The sequence below is a fragment of the Stegodyphus dumicola genome, chromosome 9 (genome assembly GCF_044657685.1).
Source record: "Stegodyphus dumicola isolate Sdum_Otavi_A_Nest chromosome 9, ASM4465768v1".
In the NCBI taxonomy this organism is placed as follows: domain Eukaryota; kingdom Metazoa; phylum Arthropoda; class Arachnida; order Araneae; family Eresidae; genus Stegodyphus; species Stegodyphus dumicola.
In genome coordinates, this window is record NC_140776.1 from 108,753,968 (window position 1) to 108,775,058 (window position 21,091).

At 33.0% G+C, this 21,091-nt stretch overlaps 1 protein-coding gene across 4 annotated transcripts in view; it reads right to left on the bottom strand.

The window, feature by feature from the left end:
- Window positions 1–11,562: 11,562 nt before the first annotated feature.
- Window positions 11,563–21,091, bottom strand: part of LOC118186827 (beta-1,3-glucosyltransferase) — a 68,467-nt gene continuing 58,938 nt past the window's right edge. For 3 of the 4 annotated variants that reach the window (XM_035356989.2, XM_035356988.2, XM_035356987.2), the window contains one exon: window positions 11,563–13,869. In XM_035356989.2, coding sequence (XP_035212880.1) covers window positions 13,726–13,869 — 144 coding nt within the window. In that variant the 3' untranslated portion in view covers window positions 11,563–13,725. The remainder of the gene's footprint in view (window positions 13,870–21,091) is intronic. The other variant, XR_004757843.2, reaches the window with a different exon arrangement.

Genomic DNA, 21,091 nt, shown 5'->3' on the forward strand with positions numbered 1-21,091 from the left:
TCAGAAAAATGCCGAAACAATACTTTCCTTTAGGAAGTGACCTTTATGCTTTTGTATTTTTCACAAATATAAGTTATTAAGTTGGTAATATGTACTCTTTCATGTTTTTTGCTGAAATGTATATAGTCTGACCAAGAAATGTAAATTATAAATTTTGATTTGTAATATGTTCATATTTTGATACTTTTAAAACAAAAATTACTTTCTTTTTTTTTTTTTTTTTTTTTTTTTTTTTTGACACAGTTTGTAAGGCTTCTACAATTCCTCTGGAAAATTTGGCTACAAACTTTTTTAATTATGTTTTTCATCAAAATTCTTTGCTAACTGCTTCAGCATATAAAAATAAAACAGCTGTAGAACAAATCATATATGTTTATTTGTTTCATAAATTATATATTTTCTTTTGTGTTTAAAACAAGCTTATAATTTTAAAAACATCTCTGGATTGCAGTTATCTATTAAGATGTCTAGAGTTTCAAAATTTTTTTATTGACTTAGTTTTTGATAATAAATCATCTAAAGCTAAGCACTTGAAAAATATAAAGCTAAGCACTTGAAAAATATCTTCATACAGGAAACAAAGTACTTTGTATAAGTTTTTCCCTTTCTGTTCTAAGAACTTTTCTATATATTTTCTGGTATTTCTTTATTAATGTGCCATCGTGTGGGTCTTTGCCAACTTTTAAAAGTTGTATATTACAGATTTACACTAATCTTGTTGGCAACATTAACAAAGAAATACCTTTTTTAAAAAATTTTTAAATGCCAAACTCTCGAAATCTGAACTTTACTTCCTTTTACATGATTAACTTTTTTCATTTAGACTTTTCACATTTTGAAGAAATATGCATGTGCAATTCGGACCAATTTGTTTGTGAAATGAGATGGAGTGTATAGAAAAGGATATGCAAAAGGAATAGCTAACGTTTTTTTCATTGTTTATTTTGTCCAGCATTTTAAGATTACAGTCAGAGGAAAAAAACTAATTTTAAGTAATCTAAGCTGATTATGTAGATCAGCATTTTTAGTTTAGTGTTTGATTATATTTTCATAGTTTTGCATGTATTTTTTTATTTATATATCAGCTCTCAAAAGTTTAATTTTGCTACATATAAATAATTTTGGGGAACCCCTTGGATTATCGCCAACTTGTTGTTTCATTTATAGTAACCTGAGTATTTTATGGTGTATGTTTTGGAAGTCCTATACCAGTGCTCCGCAACTGGTGTGCCATGAGTAGGATATAGGTGTGCCGCAATCAAATACATGTATTTGACATTTTGCAATTTTTTATCATGTATTTAATACACAATGACAATTTTTTTTTCCTTAATAATGTCTATTTTAAATGTTTTTATATATTTCACTGTTGTGTGGTTGTGTGTGTGATTGTAAGTGTGTCAGCATTTGAATTTTTTCGGCACTTCCTTGATAACTCGGAACTCTTTGGTGTGCCACGAAATTCCAGAAAGATTTTTTGTGCGTCGCAGGTGAGAAAAGGTTGCGGAGCACTGCTATACCATGATGTGATTGATTGGACCCTATCATGATGTGATTGGTTATAACGGGTGATTGTGCTGATTTTGAATTGTTGAGAGAATATTTCTCCGAGGTTATTTCTGCATTGGATGTTGGTTAGGATGTACGTTGCTTATTTTGTGCTTTACGCTGTAAAATGGCTGCCTGTAATAAGATGAACTTTCTTTACGATTTGGAATGAATGGGAAAGAAAGCATTGATTGATTGGTTTATTGTAAATGAAGGTTTAATCAGTAATCTGTATAAATGTCTTGTTTGTATAAAGGAAATACGTACGGTCGAATGTGAGAGAGATTAAAATGTCCACTAAATAAAGTGTTCCATTAGAAAGGGATCATGGTTTGAAAAGAGTCATTTGAGTATTATTAAGAAGGGGATTTTCGAAAGAATGCCACCCCCAGTCCGTCACTTCGGGGGATATTTTTTATTCTTACATTTGTGAATTTATGTGGCGACAGCAGTATTTAGATTCTGGTTCAGATAATTTTAAGGCAGTTTTTGGAAGCTGTTGAGGAAATTTGTGTGCCACGCGCACAGAAGCCAGAGAAATTTCTGGCAAGTCAATATTTTCTTTTTGTACTGTGCAAATTTAACATGTATTTCCATTTTTATGTTATTTCCTTGTTTTATTTTGATTTAAAATGCAATTTATTTAGATTATAATTTTTTTATCCTTTAATTATGTTTTGGATGCAGTATTACTTGGAAAGGGCATTGCATGTAAACAGGAATGGCGCCAAAAAAAAAAATCGCCAATTTTCACCAAGGGGAACCCTGAAATATATTTTTCCAATCATTTTATAACAAAGTATACTAGTAAATAACTTTTATTTTACCATAATGGATAACTACAATTAAAATTATTTAATTATCATTGCATTAATAGGCTAATCTTTGGAATATGGTAACAGGTAGTTTGGCGACATTTTAATAAGGTTACTAGCTAGGACTTTAGCAGTGTACATGGATAAAGTCAAGAGTGTGCGCAATGCCATTTTTGTGCAATTCTGGGATGTTTTTTTAAGTGAAAATAGGTCGATGTGTACATGGATTCCGTGTATGTGTAATTCTTAAAAACGCGGTAAGCAGTTTGCGATTCTGCACTTTCTCCCAATTTCTACCTAATTTTGGTCATGATTAAGCACTTTTGTTCCATAAAAGTTCTAGCATAAGTGTAATTCGGCTAGCAGATTGTTGAAAAAAAAAATGTTGAGTAAAAAAAAAATTAAAAATTGCCTTTGTAAAAACAAAATGGCATCCAAACAAAAACTAGCAGGTTGCTGTAACAGGGTTGGTCGCCAAAAAATCGCCAAGTTACCATAATTCAAAGATTAACCCATTAATATTATTGAATAATTTTTATCCTTATAGTGACTTCAATATGATTATAATAATTACTGTTACAAAAAGAATATTTCCACCAAATAATATAGTTCCATAATGTTTAATAATATTATATTTAAAAGTGTTTAATGAAATACATATATTATTTATGTTAGTTATGGAATTTCTTTTTATTAATCCCAAGGCTGAAATGAATACAAATTTTTGCATTTATTTCTGTCAATTCAGTCAAAGATATAAAAGGAATTTGAAGCCAAGATGGCCAGAAGGATTTTCCCTCTCCAGCAAATGGAGAAATTTTATGTGACCCTTCATCTACTCAGTTCTAAGATTCATACTCGTCTTAAGTTACTCATAAAGGGCCATTCAGACTGGGGTTACCTGAACTTACAGAGTCAGTTCCATGTGTCGACCAGTTCAGTTACCTGCAGTTCAGATTTTTCAACTTGCTGCCCTGTGAGAAAAAATTAGTTTTGGAGAATGGTTTTTTAAGTCAGTTGCCTCCGTTCGCTCAGATAAACCCCAGTCTGAATGGCCCTTTAGTATTTGGGCAGAATGCCAGACAATTTTGCATTAGTGATTAGCAGTACTTACGAGTATTTTAAAAAGAAGCAGATATCGCTTACTTGGAAAACTGTTGTTTCTTACAGTAACAAAAATATGTCATACATCAGTTGATACAAATAATGAAAATTTGCCAACTCTGGTATTATATGGTTGTTTGTTTCATAATTTGACATATCTCAAACATGGTCAACTGTATGCCACAATTCATTGTTGAATTTCTTTCAGTATTGGAGATAAAAACAGCATGTATCTTTCATGAAAATTTTGAGGGGAGTAAGAAAATGAGTCAAATCTTTAAAACCTTAAGGTCTAGAAGTACAATACAGAAATCATCTTGCACATTTTCAACTGATACAGCAGCAAGAAGGGGTTGTATTCATGAGATAACACGGGAATCATTACCAGATGTCCAAATGCTGAAGCCAGGAAGCACGTCTCGAATCTAACACATATAAGTATCTCATACCAGCCATTCTTTCTTTTATTTCAGTGGGACAAAAATAAGGTCCATTTTGTTTTCATCTTACATAGCATAGTTTCAGAAATAGTTTCTTGTACTCTACTAACTTTGCATCCATTACTGTATGTCATAATCTGCGTTTTTATTGTTCCTTGCATAGCTCCCGAGTTATGGCATTGTAAAAGCAATTGAAGAATATGTCTGCTATTTTAAAAATAATTGTTTTAATTTATTATTGCAAAAAATTGATCTATTGAATAAGTTATAAATATACCACTGGTATTTTTCAGCACAGGCGAGAAAAAAAAAATTTTTCCAGATTGAACTCGGGTTCTTAGATGCCAATTTTGAGGAAGCACAGTTGTTTGCAGATGAATCAATTGGTTCAGACTCTTTAGTAACTGGGTCCTGAGGGTTTAAATGGGTTGGTTTTCATGGGGCTTTTGCATTTTTCCTCTTGTGTAATTTACTGCTTCTCTTAGAAAGTCCCCCAACATAAGTATGGAATTCTAATATGATTTCTCCTTATCGAGTAATCCAAATCATTCAAAAATAAGAATTTAAACTTAATTAGTTGAGATATGGTACATTGGTGTTTTATAATACTTATAAATTGCAGTTCTGCAAGCAAGTAAAATCTATCTTGTTCAGAGTTTCATCTTTTTGATACAACCTGTATTACATAATCTCAATTTCAGATAATTAATTTTACTTCCAAACTCAAGCATTTATGACCTTGTAACTCTTTATTTGCAAATCATTTTTGGCTTTGTTGCGATAAGGATTAAATAACAAACTCGGAATCCAGTTTCCTGCAACTTCTTAAGCTGCTGAATGCGGTTCTTTATCAGTTTTAATCTGGCAACATTGCTTAGAACTTATGTGATGTTTATAAATTCATTTTTATGAGATTATTCCTCTGGAAGTTTACTAAAATTATATATACATTTGAGATTTATTCATACAAGAAACAGTGGCATCAGGGATAGGATGAAATAATTGGAACACTGTTTTTATGTAGTCAACTTGAACTAATCTTGACATATGAGCATCCTTTTTTGCTTTTAGTCAAGTTACAGCACAGTCTGAAAACATTCCATAATATTAATTAAAATATATATATTTGTTAGAACAGGGATTTCCAAAGGTTATCAGTTGGCACCTGTAATGTGATTTGGTGGGTGTATTAAAATGTACTATATCATGATTACATCTTATTACATAAAGATCAGTTAAACATTTGCAGATAGAAACAACTGTTGCTGAAAGCTAAAGTGGTACACCATAAGCATTACATAGAGCTAATATCTGTGACAGGACTTCTGGAACTAAAGCTTTGTTGATGCCTTGCAACCACAAGTAACATATTCAGTCAGTAGTACAAAGATGATAAAAAATGAGCTCTGGACATATGGAAGCTCTTGATGTGTTCTGTTAAATCAAGTTCACTGGTTTCTCCTTCTGACACATAAGATCTGGCAACAGTCAGATAAAGCTTTTTACACAGCTCCTTTAAACATACTATAAAATACAAGGTAGTATCAAAAAGTTTTGATACTAGTTTTTTAACACTCCTATGAGTGGTTGTAAAAAGCCACACAAATAGTCACAGGAAGTACCAGTCTTCTTAAGTCAATATGCTAAGGAAATATTGTACTGTGTACGTTAGTAGCTGTGTTATTGTGACCACTTTTGTGATTTCACCTTGAACAAAGAGCGATCATGAAATTGTATAGGAAACTTTTCAAATCTGCCACCAAGACACTGCATGTGATCCAGGTAGTTTATCAATACTTTCCATGAATTGTGTGAAGTATTTCAAGTGGCATTTGTGTTTAAAGCACTGAAAGATCACAAAATATCAGCAAGACCTTCAACAAGCTGGAAACCAGAAAATATTGACAGCAATGCATCTTCTCGCAAGCCTCAACGTGATCTCTCTTCAACACATACCATATTTTCCAGATATGGCTCCTGTAAATTTCTCACAATTGAAAGTCCAGCTTAGCATCAAAATTTTGACACAACTGCAGAGATCTGGTATGAATCACAGAAAATACTCGCCATGCTTTGAGGAGTGAAGTTCTAGAACATATTTCAAAAATGGTAAGAATGCTACATTGCTGTATAAGGGAGCTATTTTGAAGGTGACAGTGTGTGCATGTAGATAAATAATTTCTTGCAAACAAAGCTAGTCTCAAAACTTTTTCATACCTCCTCCTAACAAATGTTCTTTGATAGTTTGAGTTGTCATATCATGGAGCTTTATTGGGTGTGGTTCCACTGGCCATCCTTGAAAGTACAGTAATAGCTCTAAGGTATCTTAAGTATACAGAACTTACTCCATCCCATGCACACTTTGTTTCTAAATAGTGTTACAGGTTTCTAGAGCAGTAGCTGTGAGGTATCTGGAGATTCTGCCGAATTCAGGGTTGCCTACTACCTGGAAAACCAGAAAAAGTTGAGGAATTTAAATATTTTAGTTAAAATCTGGAAAAGTCAGGGAATTTCGTATGACGATCCCCAAAAAAGCAATTTTCCCGCCAACGTTGGAAACAATAACTTTCTTTGTGAATTATGTGTTGCGTGAACGTCATTCAGGCAGCTGCCGTGGAGCCAATTTTTGCAGCACCAATCAGATTGATCTATTTCGGTATGCCAAACACCTAATTGCATGCATTTGCTTTATCAAGATTTGTACGTGGTGATTTAGGTAAGATGATCAACTACACGTATTCTTGTAGATGGCTGTGTGTGAACTGCTCGGCCAGTGGTGCAGTTCTTGTCCCTTATAAAATGCTTATTACTGTTTACAAAAAAAGAATGGCACTTAAATAGCTAAATGGATCTTTTACTAATATGCAGAATCACCAAGAGTTCCCAATTGTTTCTGCAGGTGTGAAAATCAGAGAGTATCTTAAATTTAGAGATAATGTTGCAGGTAGAGTAGACAAATTTGTTCTAGTGTTCTTTTTTAATGGGACATACATGTACAGGATGTAGAACATTTGACAGTCACAACTTTAAAGGAGTGAGGAACATGGCAAAAACAACAGTTTCTGTTAGACAGTGCATGGTGGCATGTGAATGCGGAAAATGAAGTCGCTTTAATTACAGCTGGTTCCTGATTAATGGAGGTAACACAAAAATAACATCCACGATGATCCATAAAACTTGTTGAAAAAAACAAAAGTGTTTGGCAGGCAAAACGTGCAATATTAATCAACTTTGAACAATGCAATCCCTTCTTTTCTTCGTTTGGTGAAAACTTTTCTGTAATGCTCAACTACCTTCAAAAATTGTTTTTGTTGTTCATCCGTGACCGATTCATTAAACTTGTTTTCCAGAGCAATTTCTCTTTCTGTGATATCACTGACTGCCTTAAAATCGTTCACAATTTTAAGGCACTCAGTGATACCACAGACTTCTTCTTTCAGCATTGTCCCATATGACTTCTTATCAAGTGAAGACCAAAGACTTTATAGATGTCAAGACCACTTGATAGTAAGACACAATACTACTTTTGATATTAATTCATGGATGTGATGATGGCAAGCCAACCACAACAATGTTCATTTGAATTCCCTTTCAATTCTGATACATGCCCTTTGGATCAGTTCTGTATTAGATGCTGCAGGATGAAAAGACGTACAGATAATACTTCACTAGTTGAAGATAATAATTATTATTATTCCTCCTGCTTCACCTCTGAAATGGGCACTACAGTCATGTCATCCTAGTCATTGTACCAGCAACCTTAGGTTGTGTATCTTTTCAACCCTGTTTTATTTAAACATTAATACATTACATGATGATATTTATTTGTTTATCTAATTTACAATCTTTTTTAGTATGGTTAGTAGTAGATTTGCAAAAATTAGTTATTAAGTGAGTATTTATATATGTGCAAAGATATAGTCTTGCTGCCTTTACATTTTCAGGTATTATACATGGTTATATGCTTTTATGAGGTTTTTAGATGTGAGCTCTGATGGCTCTTACTCTTCATTGCCCATAGTAGTCGATAAGATCTCCGAGCTGCCCAGACAGTATTGTGATTGGGGAAGCTGACTGCAATGCCAAAGGCCCCGGGATCAAATTCCAGAGAAGGCATGGATGTAAATTGTCTGTCCCCTTGTAGGAGGTAATGGTGGCCGCCTATTAGGTGCCTTCACAATAAAATGGCCACAACTTCTGGCCTTAGGCATGGCCAATGCCAAAAAAAAGCAAGTGGTACACCATTTGATGGGAAAAAAAAAAAAAAAAAAAGATCTCTCGAGGCTCAAGACACTCCATAGCTGAGAGTGGGAAGCATTGATGAAATAAAAGAGGGGGTTTTTGCCATGTTCCTCTTCAGCAGACGCTTGCTACTGTAGACTTTCACACAGTAGCAAGCGTCTGCTGAAGAGGCTTGCATGGCTCATGCACAGCTGACATTTTGGTGGAAGAACGTTTCGAGGTATGAAGAGAATTGCTTGTGGTCAGTAAAAGCCTGCTGCAAGTAGCAGTCAGTCTTAAGCCATTTCATAGATATTATTGGAAAAATGTAAGTGTGCCTGCCAGTATCCGAAAAATCCCACCATTCCTGCTAAAGGATTTTGAAGGCATTGAAGATCTTGAATTTAGTGACTTCTAATGAGTAAGGAACCTCAGTATCGATGGAAGTGTGTACTGTGGCTTTCTTTGCCAACGAATCGGCTTTTTCATTTCCTTTCAATGCCCCCTTACCCAGCATAAGGAAAAGCGTTTTGTGATAAAAGTAATCAATGTGTGCAACCCCTAAATATTATCCAATCTTATTTAGATTTGGCATGTATAACTTTTACATGACTGAGACTCGGGGCATAAGCAAAATCATATGGAAATCGCATCTTTTGAAAAATGAAGTACGCAAGCCTACATATATTAGGGATATTTGAAAAGTCTTGAATTTTTTTGTGATCACAGTGTTCATTACACTTTTCATTTACATCAAAACTTTATGCCTTTATTTTTCATATTTACCAGAAATATCACTATCAAACTTTTTATTATTATTACTCTGTCTTTTAATATATCACGCGATTTTCCTAGTAGGGCTGCTACAATTCATATTTCTTGGAAAGCAAAACAACTTATTAACAAAGTTATTTATTGGCAAGCAAACAATTTATCTATTTCCAAAGAAATCAGCAAAAATAAAGGCTCTAATTAAAATTCTATCAGATTCAACATATAATATCCAAGAATAATTATTAATACTATTTATTTAATGTACATTGTAGGATTTAAAATTTCCCAGACTAAATCTATAACGTAAAAATGTTTTTGCAGTAGTGCAACTACAATGAATGCTTTTATGTTACTACATTCTCCCCCTTTTCTAAAAGTGGTTTGTCCCACATGTGGTTGAAAGCTCGCAGCAACCTTTTTTTTTAGGCAGGTGCACTTAGTAATAGGCAACAGAAAGAAATGGCATCAGTTGAGCAGAGAATCAATATCAAATTTTGTTTTCGCTTGGGAAAGAGTGCTACGAAGACTTTCGAAATGTTAAAGCATGTGTATGGAAATGAAACGTTATTGAAAACAAGCTTTTGAGTGGCATCGTTGTTTCAGAGAAGGCAGGGAAAGTGCCAAAGACAACGAACACTGTGGCCCTCCCGTGACTTCACACACCAATGAAAACATCAAAAAGTTGTCTGTGGCAGTATGTGCAAACAGGCAGCAAACAATTTGCCAAGTAGGAGACTTAGTTGGGATATCAGAGGTCACATATCAGCGGATACTGACCAAGGATCTTAACATGCATAAGATTTGTCAATGCATTGTTCCTCGCATGTTAAACGTAGACCAAAAGGGAATTCGAATGGAAATGGCAGGAGACTTAATTTCGGCTGTTGACAAAGATACTTCTCTACTTGGCACAATTGTTACTAGAGACAAGAAATGGTGTTTTTTGTACGACCCACAAACCAAGAGAGGATCTGCAACGTTGAAATCACCACAATCTACAGCAGAAATTCCACCGAGATCGCTCTAAAGAAAAGGTCAGGCGAGAAGTATTCTTCAATATCCAGGGCATTATGTATCTGGAATTTATCCCTGAAAGATAAACTGTGAACAAAGCTATCTACATTGAAATCCTGCGTCATTTGTGTGAGGCAATCTAGAAGAAGAGACCAAAAATGTGGGCTGAGCAGTCATGGGTGCTGTTGCATGACAATGCTCCTGCCCACCGATCCCTACTTATCAACGATTTTCTTGTGAAAACAAAAATTATTTTGCCTCATCCTCTTTACTCATGTGATCTTGCACCCTGAGATTTCTTCCTATTTCCTGAACTGGCAAGACACTTGCAGGGTTGTCGATTTCAATCTCCAGATGAATTTAAATGTGCATTGCAGGCTGAATTAAAGGACATGGCTAAAAATGGATTCTAGACATGCTTCGATAAACTTTACAGGCGCTGGCAAAAGTATGTTGTTGCACAAGGGTCTTATTTCGAAGGATGATGTGTTTCTGCAATTTAATACATAATATTTTTTACATTATAGACTCAGTTTGGGAAGTTTTGAATCCTACCTCGTAGTACTGAATTTGTTTTAATTAACCTATAACCTATTTAGTCACATTCCACTTTAACTGCATTTAAAAAAGCAACACTATAAATTATTAAACAGAAAAATTGTTATAATACAGAAAAATTAGTTTTATATTCTGGAATAAATTTTTGTACATGCAAATAGTAACATTTATATCTCATCAAAACGTTATCCAAAAATCTTCTACTGATTTAAAATGTGGATAAACATTACACGATGGGCAATAACACAATGCTTGGCTTTCCAATGTAACTTTCTTTAAAACTACTGAAATATCTTTAGTGAAGTCTGCTGTAAATGATAAATTTTATGTTAAAATTAATTAATTAATAAGATAATGTGAATCATTTATAAATGTTTATATTACAATTATAATAATAAATGACAATTTTTGACCATCTTATCATTCTTTGAAGTGGATAATATTATAGCATCTGATCAGACTGATTATTCCTCTTTTATAATCGCATATTATGTTTGACTTCTTAGACAATTTTCCCAGTGCAATTAGACACCTCTATCATTTTAGAAATACGCAGGATTTCGTATTTGCATTTTTCTTTACATAAAATAGCAATTTAATAAGAAAGATAAATAACTTTATTTTTTAATAATTCATTTTACTCACAATATAATTATCATAATTAATGGTGACTTTTAACATGTTAAAAATAATTTAATATTTTTAATAAATTGTTAAACTGCAGACTCTTTTCCTAAGAACTTTCTATTTTCAGTAGAAGGCATTCATTCACATAAAATTTATTATTCTCAGAAAAGTGACATTCGTATAAAATCGGAGAGGAAAAAGGATTAGCGCAAATTTTAAGTATCTACTATTTAAAATGCATACTAATCAAAGGTCCCTCTTTTACGTTGATATGCATCTTTTCCATTTGTATATATGATATAAATTAAAGGCTGTTCATACTTTTTAATGATGTTGGTTCCATGTGTTGACTAACTATGTTATATGCGAAGTTCAGATTTTCCAAATGAAGCAAACTGAAGTGGCCCTTTAGAGGTTACTAGAAACAGTAATGATTAGCTGGAGAAACTATAGTTTCAGGATAACATTTTAAAAACATTTATTCTCAAATTGGTATAGAATACATATGACACAATTAAAAAAAAATTAACAGTTTCTTTATGCAATGTGAGATTAAGAAATGCTTTTTTCAATTGGCACACATTTGATTAATACATTACACACATATACAGATTTCTAATGAAATTTACAGATGATTCATTCATTAGCCAAACATTATACAATGATATTAAGAATTTATAATCCAATACTTTTTTTAGGTCACAGTATAAATTATATATAAGATTATATACATAAGCTGACATTTAGTCAAGTTACAGCACAGTCTGAAAATGTAAGTTGACAACCATGAAACACTGGAAGGTTCTTGTAGTGCGAGGTGACACTCTTTTAACCCCTGAGTAGCATGACCAGCTTTATCCAGTCATGAGATAAACTTGATACATATTAGCTTATAACTTAAGATAATTTGCTTTCTTACTTTCTTTAATAATGTAAATGTAATCTTAATGAATGTAAGTTTATGAAAATAGAGGCTAAAATAAATAATTATATACATTTAGTTAATAAATTCTGCATAAATACAGGTCTTCATGATATATCCAAAAACTCGTGCGGCTCAGAGGGTTAAAAGAACTCATAATTTACTTAGCTTTATGACTCGGATTAATAAACTACTTACAATACATAGGAAATACTAAATAAATATTTAATTACATAAAAATATTAATAATTAATCAGCTGTTCTAAATTTCATACTCTTTGATGATTTAATTTTTAATTTTGTAATTTTCTTACACTTTTAAACAGAAAAAAATCCTAAATAGGGAAGAAAAGCCTTTTTTTTTTAAATCACGTACTTTTAAACATGATGAAAATATTATTAACCGATTAAAAATTATTTGAATCTCCATAAAAAGTTCCACAGAAGTCAATACTGTTCTTTTGGTGTGGGTGTGTCATATATACGTTGACCACCAATTATATTACAGAGCCCAGTGTCATATATGAATGACCATTAAATGGACTCTTAGGATAGGTGCACCAGATATGAATGTTTAGATGAAACATTTAATTAATAGCTTTTGGGGGAGGCACTAGATTTAGCCCTATATCTGGTATGGTAGAATTTATTGAGACTGGAGAATGTTGACCTTCATTCTATTGCAGTATTTTTTATTTTTATTTTGTTTCAGTATCAAAGCAGAAATCATGGGTTTAGTAATGTAAATAAACAGAGAGGCTATTAACTGTATCAGCAGACATAACCGCATGGATGCTGTTAATGCTTCTGAAAACTTTTATTTTTAGCAATATGGAGATGCATGTACTATTGTTTCAGAGGTTTTATTTATTCCTCTTAGAGTCTGGCCAGCATTGAGGTGAACATTTTGTGTATTGTTTAGTGAATACTTTAATAATTTATAATTTAAATGGCATCATGAAAAGCTTAATATTTTTTTTAAAAAAAGTTGAAAATCAGATGTGAGAAATGAAAGTTACACAATTTAAGTTTCATTAAACTTCAATTATTATTGTAAAATGTTTCCTTGATATAAAGTCAAAATAAATTAAAAGCTGGGAAACTCTGTAACCTACCAGGAGAGTAGGCAACTATGTTCAGGGCCGGTTTCAATGCTGATGTGTTCATACCAAGCAGCAGAATTTAGAGGTGGCAAAATTTTTAGAACTTAGAAAAGTACAACCAGCAAAATTTAGAAATGATCAAATTTTTAGAATTTAGAGGAAATATTAGGAAGAAGAACAATAGGATGTGTAGAGATTGCACTGGGCAGCTAAATTGTTTACTGCTTGCCCTGGATAAGATATATGCTAAAGAGAAAATAAATAACTATAAACTGAAAATTTAATGCTTTATATATAATAAATAAAATATTAAAAATGTAGCAGAAACATAAGCTTAAATTTAAAAATAAAGTTCAATCTTAAAATGCTCCCAATCTCAATCCAGTGTTCTAAGAGACTTTTAACCATCACACACTCTATAGATATTCAGACTTGTATAAAAAGAACTCATTTTGATAATTTATATCTCATGGAATGGAAAAAAATAAAAATTATCAAACTATAAAATTCTATAGTTTGTTAATAATAATGCAGTTTATTTTTCTTGTTTTAAAACGAATATGAGAAATAATTGTTTTAAGACAAAAGGCTAGTCACATTTACAATTCCATATGCTGCTCTTTATTCAACCTTTCTTGAAGCCAGTCATTATAAATATCGTATGGATTTACCATCCAATGCTTATGAAATGATACATGCTTCTGAGGTTGGAGAAAATCCACAGAATAATCAATGGGACGACCCTGCATGGAATAAGAAAGATGAAAATGAAAGAAATATTATTGTTGTTATTGCACAATTTTATTCTGCATCAGACTTTACTAATGAAACCATTTTTACATATATTATATAAATATAAGAATATTATATGGGTATAAAAGCAGGATAAGTTACTAAAAAAAAAATCCCTTTCTTTACCATAAAATGGAAGTAATATTAATAGAAAAAAAATGCTATTGAGATTTTACTTGTCTATACCACTATTCTGATATTCATAAAACGACATCAATAACTGTGCCAGCTACTACATCACTGAGCTGACATCCATGAATTTTTCTAAATGTATACTGTCTTTGTGGCATTAGGGCACTTAAAATGACATCATGCTTAAAACGTTCTCGAGAGGCTGCAGATAGGGTGAGAGAGTATACTCATGGATCCATCTTCTTCATCGATTGCCTTGAAAATCAGCAAATGTTATAATGTCACCTATTAGATGCAAGGTCTTAGCCAATAACAGGTACTTTATTTCTGTTGCTATGATGAATTCTTGGACCTAATTCGAACTTAAGTCATACAATATCTAACTGGAAAGCACAAATCAAAAATTTGGAAAGCAAAACTGAAAAAAAGTAGATTAATACAAAAATAAAATAATAATCATTCAATGTTAAATAATATTTGATAATTCCTTGGTCTATGTCAAGGAGCAACGGAAAGCATTATCAACATAGGCATGTTTCTGAATTACATCAGGATGAACTGCAAAAGAAATTATCTTTTAAATTGAAATTTAATTTTTGGAAATTTAAGTTGCTAGTATTCCAAGATACTATTTTAAAAATATTTTCTTCCCCTTATCGCAAAATGTTGTCTTATTGTTTTTCTGCTATTTAAATTATTGTTTTTATTTATATATTATGTACATATTTTCATTCCAGTTATGCCCAGACAAGTTAAATATTGATTGCTTTTTAAAAAATTCCTTAAAAATCTTTCTTTCAATTTTGTATAAATATATTCTCATTTAATCACTTTAAATTTAAAAGAAAATTTCATTTAATTCTTTTCTTTTGCAATTCATCCAGATATAATTCAGAAAGCAATAATTATTTTTACTGCTTCTTGACAACAAGAAAATTATCAACTATTATTGAATATATATTTAATGTTTGTTATTTTGTTTTTGTATTAATTTACTTTTATTTCAGTTTTGACTTTTAAGTTTTCACTTCAAATTATTTTTAATTTGTGCTTTCCTATTAGATACTTTAAACTTCTTTATTGATAATAATTAAATGGAAAACCTACCTAAAATGCACCATTTTTCATAACTAAATTAAATTTCAACATAAATTTTTTAAGCAAGTCAGAGGTATCCCAATGGGTGCACATTTGAGTACTTCCATCTGTAATATCTTTTTATTCATCAAAGAATTTACCTTCCAAAATAATTTACAACAAGATTTAAATTACTACACGTGCATTTACAGATATATAGATGATCTTATTACATTTAATAATTTTAAGAAAACTGAAAACTCTGAGATTTATCCAAACTGCCCTACTCTTAATAAAACTAATCATTTTCAAAATATCATCGACTATCTTGATCTTCAAATAATTAACTAAAAAAAATTACCATATTTGACGGCATATAAGACGCACCGTTATTTAGACGGCCACACACAAGGAAAAAAGGTTTCAATAGCGTGGTTTCTTTTAGTTCTCACGTTTCGTAAAAGCCAAATAAACAATTATTGAATGCAATTACCTTCACGTATAAGACGCAGGTAACTTTTTTGAGACCAAATTTAGGGAAAAAAAGTGCGTTTTATATGCCGTCAAATACGGTATACTATTTGACAAAACAAGAGACATCAATTTCTATACTAACAAATTAATAAAGACTTCCAACATCTCCAAGAAATCAAATACAATGTATTAAAAATATTTGCACAGATACGATAGATCTACAATGTGAAATTCTGCTTCTTATTAAAATTCTCAAAAATAATCTAGTATCTAATCGCTTTATTAATAATTGCCTTAAAAAAGCAGGCGTAAAATACTCTCTCTAAATCATTTAACTGATAGGGATATGAAAATTTGTTCCTAAACCTGAGAAGGTGGTATAAGTTGAATGACTATCAGTTGGAGAATTTGTTCATAGTGTAATTACGGAAATAATTGCAACATAATACAAAAAAATCACTGTTTTATGGCTTTTTCTTATTCCTTTTGCTGTTACTAAAGAAATGAGCCTATTTCATACTCATAAGTCTGCTAAATAGCTCGTTAGCAGTGAAAATTACTTAGTCTTCTTTTCTTCCTCATTCTGCAATAACAATTAGCCAGAAATTAATTAACGTCCTTTCACTAGTTAGTATAATATCAAAATTTTAACAGATGCATTTACACTCGCAAAAGAGCTTCGCAACCACTTCCCTCCCACATTCCAAAAATAGCTTCTCAAAGGTTAACCGACTGTATTAATTCGAAAGATCCGCAGCTGCTCCCTACATCTCGGATAGCATAGCATACCACACTCCTTCTAAGGAAACAGACACAAACACTTCACCGTTCTCCCACTAGAATGAACATAAGTTAATTAATTCATATTTATGTATATTATGTACATTTTAATTTGTAAATTTTCTTGTACCTTATTTTATAAATATCTTTCAATTTTTCAACTTATATTTCATTAATTTTGCAAAGATTGCATTTTTATTATGTTTATAACGGTTACTTTGAATTCAATTTCATAAATATAGCAAAGATTAAATTCTGTTTATTATGTTTATAAAAATAGCTTTGAATTAACATGCATGAAAGCAAGGGTGTCGGGGGACATTTTACTGAAGTAAATGATAAAAAATTTTACTACTACTTTATCCAGCAGAGAAATTTATTTACTCCTATTCAAGTTGGCAATAATATCCCAAGATTTCTAAAAAACCCATTCACTTAATGAAACTGCTACATAGTGTAATTCATTAATTTCATAATGAATTCTTTATAGTACTTCACTTTACTTCATCTCGCTTTAATCTCACTAACTGATTAATCTCGACTTACAAGTTTGGCCTTAATTCAAATTGCCAGTTTGGCATCATACTTCTTACTTGAGTAAAAGACAAAACACCTTTGCATTTATTAATTACTGTTAGTTGAATGGGGGTTGGTTTCTTCCCCTTGAAAAGTCAACCAATTTCCGATCAATGACGGTGATTACTTGGTTTATTAATTTTTATATTTCTATTTTTCATGATTTAAATTTAAGTTCCTTTAAAAATATTATTTTCAGGATTAAATGTCAATGCTTCTGGGTTACTTTAGATTTAGATGCATTCTACTAACTTTATATTAGGAGATAATATAATCCATATTACTTTAGTAAACAAAATATTATTACCTTACTTTGCAGCTGTTGCACATGTAGTATTAGGAAATTTATTTTGATTTCAAAGAATTTCAATTAATTAATTCAATCTTTGATACACAGTTTTTTTTTTTTTTTTTTTTTTTGACTGACTGAAGGTACTCGGAGACTGCTGTATCAGCTGCAAAGCCAGGAAATTTTGTATAGGGACTATAAACTTTAAAAAGTTACAGCAAACAGATAAATGAATGTACTTTATTCTAAAAAAAAACTTCTGTAAATGGTTACAAATTATTAAAAAAAAAAAAAAAAAGAGAGAGAGAGAGAGAGAGAAAGAGAGCATTCTATTCGACTTCCTTTTTATTCTTTGTTCTTTTGTTTTTATTCAGTAAAATCGCTTTACCGGGAAAGACATCGGCTATTTTCAATATGACCTCCATTTTCTTGGACTAAGAATTGCATTCTGTTCACTGTACTCTCTACAGCTGAATGGAACTCAAAATACTGGCATTGGTTTTGACTATGTAATCAGGATTTTGTATTTTGCAATTTTTTCACGTGTTTTATGCAAAATTTTAGCTATCTTAAAGTGTAAAGTACCACATTTCCTACCATTGGCAACTTTTGGAACTAATTTTTTTTTTTTCGGACTCCTTTTTCGCGTGTCGTCAATAGTCCCTGCAGGCCCGCACCGACAATAGGTGCAGGATCAAAAAGGTGTTGGGCAATCATTAAAACAAGCAGTCTGTCTCGGAGCTTATCTCAACAAGAAAATTCTTGTCTCATTTGAATGCCATCCCTGGGGGAGTCGACTGAAATAAAACCTGAGGAGCTACTGATTAGGATCTTTACCTAGGCAGTCTCGGCCACGGGTGTCTAAATCAGTCTTCACAGAACTGGAGTCATCGCTCGTGATGGCTGGTTCAGGCTCGATAGGGACCATATGGCACTGTCTTGTCCATTCCGTTGGTTCTGGTGGAGCTATATAGTCAGATATTCATGGTTATCTGAGGCAAAACACATCCGTCGGTGAAGTTGGAGAATTCAGCAAGCCTTTAAACTGCTTGAGGATTCCAGTGGGCGGCAGAAGCCTCAAAACTGTATATTCATATCCTTCCTTGGTTTCTCCCTGAGGGCACCTAAAGCCAAAGTCTATGTACCATGACGTAGTGTTAGCAGGCCAGATTGGTGGTCCGGTCTGTCTGGTAGTGTTTAAGTGACTTCGTTCTGCTATCCGGTGTTGGAACCCCTCTCGATGGCAAATGCTTTTACTACCTCTCCAGGATGGAGCGTGGAATGTGAGTTGTTGACTATTCCTATCGACTCAGCTTAGTCTTAGCTCTTCAGCTTGACCGATAGGTTAGGGGCCTCTTGGATCTCCTCTAGGAGTTGGGATGTTTAACTCTGTCTGATGTTTAACTCTCCTGAAGCTTGCCAGGTCTGAGTGCCCCTTCCTCCTATCATACTGTCTTATTTTACCAGGGCAGGAGACATCTCAAACATGAGAGATTTTGAGTAATTATGGTCAAATCGTTGCTTTTCCAAATTAAAAAGTTAACCTATGATTAACATAATATATAACTGCACTTGCCTTTTTTTATGTAGGATAACAAAAAGCAATCACCAAAAAAAGTCACAAAAAGGTTAATGTTGCACAAATTACTATGACTGCAACAATAGACAAAAAATAAGAATTAAGCAATTTGTCGAAGACGCCGGCATCTACCCTTACATACGCATCAGCATCACGTATTTTCATTCACATATATTTACAAGATCAGCTCAGCTTATGCCAAAAACTGCAAAAGGCATTAACTGATAAAAATCAAAGCAATATAAATAGTATAGATCTTATGCATGAACTGCACTTATTGCAAACTTTTGGAGAAAATGTAGCATCATCGGTTGAAACTCCAAGCTGTATCGTTGTCAACAACATAGTGGTGTGCAGAAAAGAATTTTGGATACATCCCTAGATATCAGCTCTGGAGCAATTTTTGTGCCCTGTTGTGATCACAGTTTGAACCTTGTCGTGAACGATGCTAACAACAATTTATTCAGTACAAACTTATTAGATACTTAAATTAATTTGTTTTTAGTATTAAGATAACTAATAGTGTTAAGCAATATAAAATCAATAACAAAAAAAAAATCGACATGCTAAGAAGGAATCATCTGATTGTTTTGAAATTTCGTATGAATAAATGTTTTGACCAAATATGCAAATGACTAAAATTTGGTGTCCAATGAACGAATAGTGCGATTCATCGAAACTCTATATCCAGCTGATATATATAAGAAGCTTTTCTCGAACTGTTGTTAAAACTTTCTGTTGTATTGCGATTTAGGGCAGTATTCAACAACTGAAAAAATGCCTTGCTGCAGGATTCGAGCTCATTACAAGCAACTGTCAGAGTTTGAAAGAGGTCTTAGACACAAGTTGGGTAAATTGGAGAACTGCTCGTCATATGAGCCGAAGCGATGTGGTGATTAGAAGATGCAGGCAAGAATGTGTGGACAATGGCAGATTTCAGCATCATAATGGTAATGGTCGACCTAAGGCCACAACCGATCAGGAGGACAGAGTATTTGTCAAATCAGCTGTCACAGTGCCTGATTCAAAGCTATCAACAATCAGACGTGCGACCTCACATGGGTGTCCACCATGACCATTCACAGATGGCTGAGAGAGTGAAATCTATGCTTGTACCAAACATTATGCCACTTGCCGAGAGTTACACCACCTGCACACTGTCGAGCCAGATTACAGTGGTGCTTGACTCAATCAGGTTGGAATGATGATGACAGGGAACATATAGTCTAGCGACGAATCTCACTTCCAACTGTGTCGTGATGATCATCGAAGACGTATCTGGGGATGCCCAGAGCAGCATGCCGATCCTGCTTTCATTATTGCACACCACACAGGCCCTCAACCAGGAGTTATGGTCTGGGGTGACACTTCCCTTGATAGCCGGACACCTTTGGTCATCATTAGAGGCACACTTACAGCACAGCGGTTCGTCGACGACATTCTGAGACCTGTTTTGCTACCGTTCCTTTTGCCCTGGCCTTATTTTTCAGCAAGATAATGCCAGACCACACACTGCACATGTTGCTATGACCTGTCTTACAGCTTGTCAATCACTGCATTGGCCAGCCAGATCTCTCTCCCACTGAGCATGTGTGAGATATGATGGAAAGGTGACTGCATCTACCACGGAATGTTGATGACCTAGGCTGACAATTGGAGCAAATGTGGCAAGAAATACTGCAGGAGACCATCCAGGAGCTATATCAGTCTAATCCACACCGTGTGGCAGTTTGCATTCTGACTAGAGGTGGGTCAACATCTTATTGAGCTTGTTACTTTGTAACTATGTAACTTTGAAATAAATCATTCAACTATTCTGAAATTTTAATAATTTTCTATTCTGTACATAATCTTCTGATCCACCAATTTTTGTCCCCATTGCACAACTTCTTGGTGCATCGATTTTTTTGTTATAGAGTGTATTTGGTATCCAATGCGTTTAATGTATTATTTCGCTTCGCTTGCAGTGTTACTTTTTTATAAAATAAATATGCATATAATTTTTCAATAAATTATTCTATATTTGTGTGGGTTTTAACAAAGCACAAAATGTTTGCACATTTAGACAAACTGACAGATAAAATTTAATTTTTTTGGTTTCTTATACTATTATGTTAATAATACTTCATTTTAAGTGTTATTTATAAGCAGTTTTCCTTTAATATCGTCACTGCATAAAGGCGCTCGCTAGACATTTTCACGACGTGCCGATTAGGCTTGGTGCGGACCTGAGTCCCTGTACAAAATTTCGTGGCTTTGAGGCTCA